General features: G+C 44.9%; 1 protein-coding gene across 1 annotated transcript in view; it reads left to right on the top strand.

Moving 5' to 3' along the window:
- The window catches only part of FMN2 (formin 2), a 272,539-nt gene that overhangs the window by 17,271 nt on the left and 241,959 nt on the right, over positions 1–13,309 (top strand). The window contains exon 2 of the mRNA XM_037069426.1: positions 7,813–7,979. Within this exon, the coding sequence (XP_036925321.1) occupies positions 7,813–7,979 (167 nt within the window). The remainder of the gene's footprint in view (positions 1–7,812; positions 7,980–13,309) is intronic.

Genomic DNA, 13,309 nt, shown 5'->3' with positions numbered 1-13,309 from the left:
ATCCTGATCACCAGTGTTTTGAACTGCGCATCTGATAGTTTGGCTATTTCTTGGTCGCTTAGAGTTATTGGCTCTGGGGCTTTGAGTTCTTCTTGAGCCATAATGTTTTGGTCTGTTCACACCTGTTAGGTATGAGGGGCAGAGCCCTAGGTGTTCACCAGGGTGGGGCAACTCAGTCACTGGGTTGTGACGCTGTATGCGGGGGGGGGGGTCAAAGAGGGGCAATGGCGGTCCTCTCTGCTGCTTCCCGCCGCTGGGGCCTGTGTGGTCTGTCTCACTGCTTGTTCCTTCGCCTGATTTATCTGCACTCGAATGTGTGACCGAGGTCAGCCTGCTGCCTTGCGCTGTCACTGGGTCTGCCCGTCGCAACCCCACGCCTGGAATCTGCCAACCGCGCTTGCGCTCTTGGGTCGTCCTGGCTGAGTTTTCCGAAGCAACTCTGCTCCGCCAGCTGCTGGCTCCGCCCCTCTTACTGGTCTGGTTGAATGGTTCGTTGTTGTCGGACTTCCATACAGTTCAATTTTCTGTGTGTTGGTTGCGTTTTTGTTACTTTAAACTTGGTTGTGTGAGGAGGCACAGTGTTTCCACCTACGGCTCCATAGGAAGTCTCCTAAATCTTCCTATTTCTGTTTCCGTTGCCCCTGCATTTCTAAGAACAGATCACTCAACATTGAGATTTTATACATTCTCCCAGCCCATAGTCTGGCTCTTCTCTGATAATTCTCCACAAGGCAAGAGAGTAAACTATTCAAACTTCAAAGATGGACTAGCCACTTCTAGATTAGAAACATTTCAGTGATTCCTTATTGCCCTGAGGTTAAATACACACACACCTACACAGCATACGATATATAAAAAAATATATGTATTTGTCCAATTCTTTGCTTCTTACTGCTCTATAATATTCCAGAGAATAAGAACCTTGCTAGGTTGTGGAACACCAGGGGGCGCTGTTCACGTTTATTGTCTATGAATACTGCTCGCTGGCCTGCTGGCCTGCCCCCCTCACCCCGGAGTCCTGTGATGTGGTGGGTGTGTACATTGCTCACTTTTCGTTTAAGCGTTTGCTCGCGGATGAACTGGCACACCCCCACAGGCAACACTCCAATGAGCATCCCCGCCGTGTGTGAGAATTTCTCTCAGATGTATATTCAGCACTGAGACTGCTAGGTAGGTCGTCAAATGGAGATTTTCTTAATTTATCTATTAGCACAAAATGTTTTCCCCAGTTGTACTCTATTAACACAAAACATTAGTATTTATCCACATTTTGTAATTTTACCAAACTGGTGTAGGAAGTGATATCTCATTGTTTTTACTGTTTACATTGTATTTTATCTGTCACTAAAGCCTTTGAGAAAACCTTCGTATATTTTTAGCCATTTGATTTTACCCATCTGTGAGTTGCTTGCTCATATTCTTTTACCTTTTTCTATGAGGTTTCCTGATTTTCCTTGTTTATTCACACGGTTCCTTGTACATTCCCGATATGATTCTCTTACCCGTGTTAGGGATGTGATGGACCACCGTTAGTCCTCCCTCCCGTCTTCCCTCCCTGTGCTAGAGGCTAACGTAGAAGTGGCATTTCCCAGAGTCCCTTGCAGGTTATGTCTCAGATGTGGTTTGGGTTCGGGGAATTTGTGCCAGGTTTGGAATACCTACACAAGACCCAGGCCTAACTTCTGCTGTTGCCCTTGTGAGCTGAAGAACCATCCGTTCCCACTGGGGCAGGTCAGCAGGGACCCCGTTTCCAGGCAGTGGGTGGGGCGTGCCCTCCCTTGCAGCTGAGTGGCGGAGCACAGCTCTGGGCCGGCTGGAACACTCGACCTTCGGGAACCTTCGGGACTGAGGCTTCCTGATCATAGCCGTGGGTGTGAGCCTGGGGCCCGGGACCTCAGCTCAGAGAACAGGTAGCCTCGTTCTGCACTGCGGCTTGGTGAGTAGTTTCTAGAGTGTTTTTCTTCAGCCTTCCCAAAATTCTGTAAAGTAAGTCATCACCCACGGTGTGTCTCTCCTTACTTAAAGAATCCGCAATGGATTCGGTTCTATGGAATCAGTGAAATCTTAACATGTAGAATCCATTTTGGATTTCATAAATATCTTCCCCAAACCTTTGGTCTACCTAGAGCCCCTCTGAGTATACGGTGACATAGAGGCATTTATGGTTTTATTTTTCTCCCTGTAGTGAGCCTGTGTTTTCAACACCACCTACAAAATAGGTTTTACTCATTAGTGTTTTTTTTAATTTCAATTTTTATCTTTTAATCCTCACTTGAGGATATATTTATTGATTTTGAGAGAGGGAGAGAGGGAAACATTAATGTGAGAGAGAAACACTGACCAGTTGCCTCTTGCATGCGCCCTGACCGGGGATGGAAGGTGCAACCTACGTACGTGCCCTGATGGGAATCGCACCTGTGACCTTTCTCTGTTCAGGATGATGCTCCAACCAACCAACCAGGGCAAGTCACTTTTTGCATACTTGGTCTTGTGAGATTTTGTTATAAATAACGTCAAGCACATTATTTACTAGTCTAGATATTCTCAGTGTGTCAGGTGGCAAAAATGCATGAACTATGCATCCAATTCACCACACAGAGCAGTCGACTTCTTCAAAACAATAATCAAGAAACACTATTTCAGGACTCAGATAGCAAACTACCAAATCTGCACCCAATTGGCACGTGCTCTATAAAGGTCAAGATATCTCAATATTTCTTTCTTACCTGGAATCTTGACCTCGCCACTGTGCTCCGAGGAAGGGAGCTTCCGGAATCAGTACTATTTATAGGTTCTCAGAGTTCTGGTTCCTCCTGAGGGAGCAGTGCTTTGTCCTCCTTTTTGTCCAAATCCCTTCGTGCGCTGTGGTCATCTTCCCCGCAGCTGGGTCCCGGGCTGAGTTATCCTAGTGTGTCCTGTGTCGTGTGTTTTAAGGATTTGTCCAGTCATTTGTCTTTTCTGGGGACAACTCTAGATATCCATACCAATAAGCGTCTTCCCCTTACTGTAAAACTTGCAGCATTTCGGATCTGAAACTAGACATGTTACATTCTATTTGATTGTAATCGGCCTTGTCCGATTTTGTCATATTCATCTAGGACAGGCCGTCCATATATGATGATACCTGTATGTGATATCTCCGAATTTGCTGGCAGGAAACTTAAGCAATTACCACTAACGTCTAATTCTAGGTGGGCTTGTCAACAACCTCATTTCTTCTCATTATTTCAGTTGACAGGTAATGTGGAATTCAGGGGAAGTTTATTAGATACATATGTCTGAGCTATAACATCAGAAAAAAGTTTAACATAATGGGACTTCTGTTTAATTTTCATTTTGCACAAGATGTGTAGCTTGGAAGGAAGAAAAACTTACGTTGCTGCCTTTCAAATATTGCACTTCTATTCTCTTCATCATTCAACCATAAAAAATACACCAAGGGGGAAAAATCAATGATGTGTTTGCAAGCTCCTGAATCTATACATTTTAAACAGGGGATGGTCAGTGAATGATACGCTGGGACATGATCCTATAGGAATGATACTATAAAACAGTGCAAAACTCACTCTTCACCCCCCCTTCCATGTGTGACCTGGGGCATATTACTGAAACATTTGGGTCTTGGTTTCTTTACAGGCGAGATTAGAGGGCTGAGCAAAATAATCACTGACGTTTCTTCTGGCTCTAAAATACAGGCCATTGAGGGTCGTCACTGACTAACTTAGTAACAACAACAAGTCGTTATTATTTGGGTTCAGTAAAAACAGAAAGCTACGTGCTTCCTCAAGGCTAGTGGCCAGTCCCTTGTCTGCCTGGGAAGGTTTTAGAGCTGATGGTTTCTCTTCCTGTTGGAGACTTGACTGTTTTCGGAAAATGGAGAAACGGCCAGATCTCCACTTTACCGCCAGTCGGGAGCCAGTGTTTTGTGTTTCTTCTACAAGAACACCTGCCAACATTTTTCTCATGACTCTATCATTATTTATTAAAGACAGGGAGCGTGTTTTCTTCGTGATGGTGGACCTAGAACATTCTTTGGCAAATGATAGACTCCTAAGTGCTTTGTTATATCTTGTCTTTGCTGCCTTTTCCCCTCCCCCCGATTCCACTAAGGATGTTTAATTAAGATAGCATGTTCCAAATAGCCTGCATTTTAAAAATGTTCCCTCTTGAATGCTGGTCATTGTATCTAGATTGTTAGTCCCCGAAGAGCACAGACCGCGTGGTCTATTTCTTTTAAATCTCAGTACAGAATGTTGGTCAGAAGCTTTCCCCAAAGTTGCTGGCCCACGCGGAGGTGGACGATCCCTGGAATAAAAATGAGGAGAGCGGCGTGTGCAGCCAGTTTCGGCTCTGCCACTTCCCGCTCAGGGAGGCGCCAGAACCCATTCATCCCTCAGTTAGTGTCTTTGACATGGTGATGATTAATCCTTTCTCGGCTTCACAAAGCTGACAATAGGTGTGGAAATGACTTGACTTTGTGTAGTTCTGTCCACAGGGAAGCTTTTCTAGTTTTCACAGTGTTGCTGCTCAGCAACCCAGCAGAACTCCAGTGCAGGCACGGACGAGTGTACTTCTTGCGTGTGCGGGAGGGTCACTGCATTAGTTGTGACGGAGGACTCTGTCCTCCATCACAGTGTCCCTCTGGCTGCTGTTTCCAGGTTTATCTTGCCCTGTGATTTCTGCTTGGCAGTGCGGAAGGGGCATTTAGAGGCAGTGCAGGGCTGCAAAGCTGATTCTGTGTGATAAAGGCAATGCTCTTTATTAACGAGGGTGTGTAAGTGTCCCCGGGAGAGGGGATTAGTACAGAAATAACTGGAGAATATTAATGATTAGTGAGTTCCCTCACTGGCATTGGATGCATATTATTTTTAACATGAATTTAATAAATTTAGTAAAACAATGTAAGCTTAAAAAAAACAAAATAGAGGTTAGGAATTATAGTAAACAGAGTCTTAAATACTATATTACCTTGGCAATCTAATTACAATCTATTGCACATAAAAAACACCTTGGCTAAAGATATTTTAATTTGTGTTTGCCTTGCTTATTTTACTTTTTCAAATGCTTTTACAATCATACTTTTTCTAATGCTTTTAGATTGTGGATACATATTGATGATTTTATCATTTACTTATGATTTTATTCCTTTTAGTTGAACCAAAATTTTAAGTATCCTATTTATGAGTACAGAGCCCTTGAGCTGTACCTTGATAAAAATGATAATGGATAACAATTTTCGGGTCCCGTTTCAAACCTGTGTCAACCAATGGTCATTGGTGGCCGTTCAAAGCCAACTGGAACCCCCCACTGGAGGTGTGCAAATAGCAGTGAGTGTGATATAGCAGCGCTGTGAGAACCGAATGGAGGTAGACCAGCTCAGTAGTGTTTCAGTTCAGTTAGGAAGCAGCATGGCTGTGGAAGAGCATGGCCATGTGGTGGCCCTGGGATGGCCCTGGGGCACAGTAGCACTGGGGTGAGGCAGCCCTCAGGTGAGTCCTCTCTCTAGCTAGACAGCTCTGCTCTGCCTGTTCTGTGCCACTTTGCATGGGTCTGGTCTGTCCTGACCTGCACTGGTCTGCTTCGCTCTGTTCTGGAGAGACATTTTTGGTAGAAAGGGAAAGTGCACTCCCCAAGCCAGAGGGGAGCTGACTTTTATATACAGAAGTCCCCACCCGTGGTCCCTGATTGGTCTATCTTCATGCAAATGGAGGATCCAAATCCCAACAGTTTGATTGGTCCAAAAAGCACTGTCCTGATTGGTTAGAATGGAGCCACTCTGACTGATTGGTGAAGATACTGATAGGGATATACCTGCACAGCTCTGATTAGATGGGGAAAGCCTCAGCCCTATTGGTTGAAATACAGTTCCAGGAATTCCTTGATGAGTTAGCGGTGGCTCAGACGGCAGGGACACAGTTCAGTGCAGGGGCAGGCAGTTCAGGGCAGGCTTCTCCCTGAGGTGTGGTTTGCTTGAGAGGCCCCCGTTTAGAAATGCCCGCTAGGCTCTGCTTTTAAAATTTGAGCCCAGGTAGCCCTTCTTGTTGGGTATCTTTTTTTACTCAAGGTTCACTTCTGTTATAAGCTTATTTCACTTATCCTCACAACAATCCTAGAAGGTAATGAGGATGATTATTTCTAGTTACAGATGAGAAAACTGAGGCCCAAGAGAGGCTGAATAACTTGGCTATAGCCATAGCTGTGTCAATGTGAGAATGTCCAAACCTGTGGAGGATTTTTATGAAAACTGATTTGAGCCCAACAGGATATGCCTAAAAGCAAGATCTCCACAGAGTGAGAAAATGCTTCTTAGAATAGCCGTCTGCAGCTTCTATTTTTGTATGCAGAATGGAGGGAATAGAAGGAAGATTATATGAAGGCGGGAGAAAGCAAGGTGGGAACTGGATTGCAGGATGGCTTCAGCCATCTGATGCTGTTGTGTTATTTTTAGTGAAATCTCTCCATTTCTGTAGGCACTTGCAAGTTGAGGGTCTACGTGGATTGGACTCTGACCATTGAAGGGCTTATGAACCTTGGAGACGTGATTGCCCACGTGAATTTTAATGTTTCATGTGAGTCAATTTAAAAATGCTGCAATTAAAAGCATAGGAACAGCTCAAATAAAGTCAGAAACCTCTACCTAAGGCAGATCAGTTCGGCTTTGGAGAGAAAACCGCCCCAAGTTCATTCAATGAAAAGCAGGGTGCTGGTGAAGCAAAACGGGCCCAGCTAGGACCTAGCAGGGAGTCTGGTTCGCTGGGGTGGGCCAGGGTGGGCTTCTTTTGAATCCTGATGACTATGCCAAGTCAATGCCAATGTAAGAGTGTCCAGATCTTCTTATAGAAGGTAGGGAATTTTTATAAAAATTGTGTTCGAGTCAAACAGAATACATCTGGGAGCAAGATCTCAACAGACTGAGGTGGAATGCTTCCAAGAAATTACAGTTTGCAGCTTCTTGTGTGCATTTGGAATTGAGGAGGGAATGCAAGGAAGATTACACGGAGGTGGGGGAAAGCACTGCAGGGGTCAGATGACCCGAGGGCCAACAAGGCTGTGTGGTCTCTCGAGGATGGTCACGCTTTAGAGGGAGGGTGTGCAGGGGGGCAGTTCAAAGGCGTGTTAACCCGGGCGCTTCCACCACTCTGTTCTCCAGGTGAGTGTGAGGTACATCCAGCACTGAGAACCAAGGGAGCAGGTGGCCCCGGGCCCTCTCAGGTCCTTGGCCACTTCTCTTTTCTTGTCCCTTTTAGAACAATAATAAAAAAAAAACAAACCAAGTTTGGACCTATGCTACAGTTAGGCTTCTGAGGTGCATAGGAGACATTTTTGAGTTTCTCTGTATCACCTTTGTCTTCAGGGTGGCTGTTCTCGCTGGTCAGCTCCCTCCTGCCTCCCTGTCTCCTCTTCTCCGCCCCTCCCCGCCATCGTCATGCCTGTCAGCCCCTGACCTTCCCTAGGCAAGTGGCGGTGACTCACTGCTTCCTAGGAAGGAGGCTTACCAGTGACATCCCAAATCTTGGGGCCCTTCTTCAGACGGGAGGAGATGTACAGGCTCCTGACATGACCCATCCTCTTTTGGAGCGGGAGGTGTTTGGGGGGATGGGAGGGAGAACCAGAGCCACCCTTTCCCACGGGGTCGTCCAGGCCTCTCCTCTCCTTCTGTGCGAGTTTGAGAGGCTGCTTTCTGCACACGTCAGTAGCCGTGGCAACTGTGTTGCTGCTCCCTGGCTGTGTTTCCCCGTGTCCTCTCCTCGGGGAGCGCTCTGAGGCAGGTGACCTGTCAGCGCTGCCTTCTAATCCCCATTCCCTCTGCAGGACGGACGCTGCTGGAGAAGCTGTTCAGCCAGCAGGAGAACGGACCTCCGGAAGAGGCGGAGAAGTTTTGCTCCCGCATCCTCGCCATGGGTCTTCTCCTTCCCTTCAGTGACTGCTTCAGGGAGCCCTGCGGTCAGAACGCCCAGGCGAGCTCGGCTCCTTTCGACGTAAGTAGGACTCACGGCTGTCCCCAGGGGCAGACTCCGTGGAAACAGGACTTGTGCTGTGTGTCGGCCCCACCACCCCATCATTTCAACACCAGCCTGCGATGCGAGCCTTCCTCTCCCCGGCCCTGCAACTGCTCAGGGTGTCTGTTTCTACGCTTGCCTTTCTCACTGGGGTATTCCTTCTTCATTTTGTTTTCCTCTACAGTTTATAATTTGACATTATTTTGTATTAGTTTCAAATGTACAGCATAGTGGTTAGACAATTATGAAGTTTACAAAGTGATCCCCCTGGTATTTCCAATACCCATCTGGCACCATACATGTTATTACAATATCATTGACTATACTATTCCCTGGGCTGTTTTTTACAGCCCTGTGACTGCTTTGTAACTACCAATTTGGACCCCTCCCCAGTCTGTTCTTCTTACGCCCTTCACCTTATACACCCAGCCTCCCAACCCCCTCTTCCCTCTGACAGCATCAGTCTGTCCTCTGTCTCTATGAGTCTGTTCATTCGCAGTTCGTAATTCACAGTTCGATTTGGTTCATTCATTTATTTTGCTCTTTAGATTCCACGCAGAAGTGAAATCATAGGGCATTTGTCTTTCTCTCTCCAGACTTAAATATTTCACTTAGCACGATGCCCTCTAGGTCCACCCATGTTGTTGCACATGGTAAGATTTCTAGGATATTCCTTGTTGTATTCTTTACTTGCTAATCCCCCTTGCCCCAACAGATGGCTACTCCTGACTGTTATCTAGCCTGCGTTAATCAGTGATGATTTCAGGTGGCTCTGATCGGTGTTTCTGACTTAGCTGGTCATAGGCGTTCCTGCAGAAGCAGCTCCATAGAGCAAGAGTTTTGGTCCCGGGGGGCTGCAGGTCTCCATGGGCCCCAGAATGCTATTTCATTATATTCGCGACTCATCTACAAATAAAGTATTGACATGAAGCAGCACTGTCTGCTTTCTCCCCCAGCTCCCCGGCACCAAGAGAGTTAATACTGCGGAACAGTAATTCCAAAGGCAGATTCACAGTTCATAATGAATATCAGTGTAGTTGGATTGGATTATCATTTTCAAGCCAGAGTATTACTAACCTTTCTCAGGTACGTGGTGTATGTGCGACATTGGTGGTGATGAGTATGTGAATTTCTCATGAGAAAATTAAAGGTCCAGTTGGCCCACGTGTGCCGAGGTATCATGAAGTGGGGTTCTCAGGTAGATGGGTTGTCGTTCCATTGCTTCTACCTGTACCCCCTACTCTTGCAGACCTCTTCCAAATGTGGGCGCTTTTGATTACGGAGTGAAATAATGATGAGTTTTGAAAGACAATGAAAACGAGTCTTGTCCGAGATCAAGATGCAATGTCAATGATAAAATGTCTCTCTGTGCCTGTTTCCCTTCTTTCTCTTCTTTCCCCATTACAACCTGTGGTCTTCTGAGTCTCCCTTCAGTATTAGGAAAATAAGTCACGTCAAATAGTTGTGAGATCTTGTTGACGGCATAGGTAATACTATGAAGGAAATAAGCCCAAGTAATAAGATATGAAAGAAGATTTCCCAGGATGTGCTGAGACTTGTGAAACTCCCTTCTTAAGACCTACCTACTTATGCATTTTTTAATGACAAGGCAGCTAATCACTGCATGGTAGATCTTTTTCTTCTATGGGAAGAATTGGACAGTTTAAGTTTTTTCTTCCCTTCATCTTTTGTGAGAGTTGTGTCCCACTAATAAAAGACAGAACCCAGGGAGTGTGGTGGGCTAAAAGTGTTGCAGAACTGTGTTCTAGAAGATAGATCAATTTGCATGTTGGAATTAAAATAAACATGGTTCAAACAAAGGCAAACGTTAGGTATGTCTAATGCTTGCTTTTCGATGAAAACGGTTCCCAAATTGACTGCACAGTCCTCCTTTAAACCTCGGAAGTACAGTGTTATTATTCATTAAATGCAGAATTGGAATAAACTGAAAAGAGTAAGATAATTCTAATCTTTTTCTTCTATTCACTGAACTGGCTGCTTCTTATCCCCTCCCTGTGCCATCCTTGTGTGTTAGAGACTAATAATTCCTCCCAGCCTTGTCGTTTTGGAGGGCAGCAGGCTGGCACGGAGAGCAAAAAGCAAACGAAATTCCTTAACATGCTAGGAACTAATTTCCTCAGAATGGGCAATCTCTTCCCGCCACCTTATCATTGTATTTTCCTCTTGCTTTATTCATTGCTATCTGCCTGCACCCCTCGCCAAACTGCACACAAAACAATTACAGAATTAAAGGTGCTCAATTAAGAAACGATATTCCATAGCCTTCAGTAGCACTCCAGTAACAGAACTGTGCATTTATTTTATGTATGGTCTAGGTTTTCTTTAAAACTCCGAAGAGGTACTACAGGGAGGTATGCAGACTGAGATATTAGTGGGGGGATGATGAGGAATGCACTTACCTGTGGAGAGAGGTTTCTGGTAATTAGTCTCTCTGCTGGGTTCTAGAAAATCGCCGGGGAGGATTGCTAACCAACGGTTCTCTGGGGGACAGTTGCCCTTCGAGACAGGGCTCCCTTTGAGAATAAGTTTATACCTGTTACTGTTCCCACCCCCAGCTTCGTGCCCTTCCCTAAGAACACCCGCCCCTGCTCCCCTCTGCCTTTCCTCTCTCCATTCCCACACGTGGTTAGAGAAGTAGAGTTTTGATTGGGGGTGGTGCTGATTCCGCTCGCAGATCAGTCTCCTTCAGTCCACCCTTTTGAGTTCATCTAATTTTTAAATACATTCATAGAGCCTGATATTTTGCTTTAGAAATGCTCTCCAAAAGACAGTCACATTTTTCTTACATTTTACCTTAAAGTTTCAAGAATACACAAAGGCAAAGAGCTCTAACTGATTATGTTAATTCATTCACAGATGTTTACCAAATGCATTCCACGGGCCAGGCAATGTTTTAGGCTCCAGAGATAGGTTAGTGAACAAGAGAAATATGATTCTTGTTTTCCCAAAATTTGTATTCTTTTCATGGTGGGAAGAGATATTAAAATGCACACACACACACACACACACACACAAATAAAAGCGTAGGTAATAGTATGAAGGAATTAAACCCACCTGGCACAACAGAGTGAAGGGGGTTGGGACAGGGTGAATGTAGAGGGGAACCTCACTCAGGAGTCATGAGATGAGGTCTAAGGGAGGGTCACCCTAGGAAGTTCAAGTGTCAAGTTCAAAGGGCCTGGGGAGGGTACAAGCAAGGTACACACTGAGGGCCTGTGGAGATGAAGTTGCGTGAGAAGAGGACAGAAAGGATTTAGGAGCCATGCAAGGAACACTGACTTTTTTTTTAAAATGTGGGAGCTTTTGGAAGGTTTTATGCAGGAAAGAACATAGTCTATATTTCACATGGATTGCATAGTCTGGCCTTTGATAAAGTACAGGAGGCAGAAGCAGAAGCTGGACCACCAGGTGGGGTACTGTAGTAGCTGAGCAAGAAAGGTTGGGGTAGGGTGGTGGTGAGGGGGATGGAGCAGAGGTAGTAGGTATGGGATGGATTCTGGAGTGCTGGTGGCCCCTCTGGTGGGTTAGACCAGGGGCAACGAGAAAGGAAATCAAAGATGGCTTCTTGGTTTGGGGCTTTAAGTATTGGTGGATGGTTGTGTCATTTACAGAGATGGAGAAGACCGATGAGTTATAGGGGGAACATGTCCAATTAAGGACAGAAGTGGCACTCATTAAATACTTTTCTTGCATAAAGTTCTTTTCTAGGTGTTAGAAAACTAACACCTAGCCTATTACCTGCCAAATGTTAGAGTCTGTTTTTTGCTGAGTAGAACATCACTGACTTTCTTAGCTGATCAAAATTAAAGCCAGGCTACTCACAGTTTGTCAGCCATCCACAGGGCTACCAGCCCTTTTCATAGCTGTGTCTTCACAAACCAGAAAGAAAGAGTGAGCTTCAAGCGCCTGATAGGATTGTCTGCAGTCATTTTCCCATTTCCATTCCTAATGGGGGAACCTAGGAACGCTCAGCCCACTTCTTATTCTCAGTATTCTCATGTTTGCCATCTGCTTTTTTGTTTGTTTCTGCTTTAGAATTCAGATAGAAAGGATTCTAAGCTAGAACAGTTCTAAAGCCAGCAAGAGAAAACACAGGGAATATTTTTCATGGTGACTTGGTAGATTGTATTGTCGAGTGGAAGATCATCGTGATTCTTTGCGCTCCGAGGAGAGGTGTTTTTCTTCTGGAACCCAGCGTAGTCATTTGTCTGACAGGTGCGGGGAAAAATCTCTCCTGGAAATTTTGCTCCAATCTCCAGCTTCTCATAAACCGCAAAACCTTTGCTTGTGACAATCACAGAGTTGGAAGTTTTGGGCCCCTGCCCTGTCACCTGTGAGAGGACAGGTGAGGGCTCAGCCTGTTGCCAACTACAGACCTGGCTCGTTGCCTGTTAGCTGTGAATGGAGCTCGTTTTGCAAGAACAAGTCCAGTACACGGCCTTTTAAGATCCCTTTTCCTGTGAATGCCTTTATGCACATTGTGACCCCTCTTCCTGGGTCATATTCATCAGCAGCTGTTTTCCAGCAAACCACAGTTATCTGACATAGTTGTCGATGATGCACAAGCAAGCTCTTCTAAGATTTCTTCTGTCATAGCTATGTTGGATATCATATTATTGCTTTACAGGCAAAAAATAAAGCAAGCCAACTTGACTCAAGGATTTTGGCAGGGGTGTGTGGTTATACCTACTCAGTCCTTTATCAGTGATCTTAAATGTCTTTTTTGCAGAATATTTTTGGATGCGTGTTTTTGGGTGCCGGACCTTTTTAGTTTGGCAGATCTGTTGATTTTGCTAAATAAGTAGTGACCCCCATTCTTACGGGTTAAGAGCTCCTTGGTGTGTATTTACATGGTCATAGATTTGGATGAGGGTATTACTGAGGCTAGAATTAAGGAAAAGGGAGACATGAAAGTTCAGTCCAAAAAGGAAGAAAAGAAACACACTCTTGAACCTGTTTAGAGGTAAGTCAGTGATGGTTACCAACAGCAGCCACTAGCAAAGAACTGATGAAATGTACTCTCTTCATTGTTACCAGTAGTCAGAATGAAGACTCAAGTGAACACATAGAATCGATCATTTATATTGGGATCAATCATTTTTCAGAGCAGGAAGAGTACTAGATGCTATTTAGCGAAACTCACATAAATCTTTTTCTGAGAAGCAGTAAAAATCTATGACACCTTTCAGCTCTAAGAAAATAAACATGTTTATTTGCTTATTTTTATTTTTGAAACATTGTTTACAGTATTAACTCTCAGAAAGCTGTTATTCTTCTAAATTAAAATT

The sequence above is a fragment of the Sturnira hondurensis genome, unplaced genomic scaffold, assembly GCF_014824575.4.
Source record: "Sturnira hondurensis isolate 20B ecotype Veracruz unplaced genomic scaffold, ASM1482457v3 Scaffold0018525, whole genome shotgun sequence".
NCBI lineage: Eukaryota > Metazoa > Chordata > Mammalia > Chiroptera > Phyllostomidae > Sturnira > Sturnira hondurensis.
The sequence above is the reverse complement of the archived record's forward strand: the minus strand, read 5'-3'. Positions and strand labels throughout refer to the sequence as shown.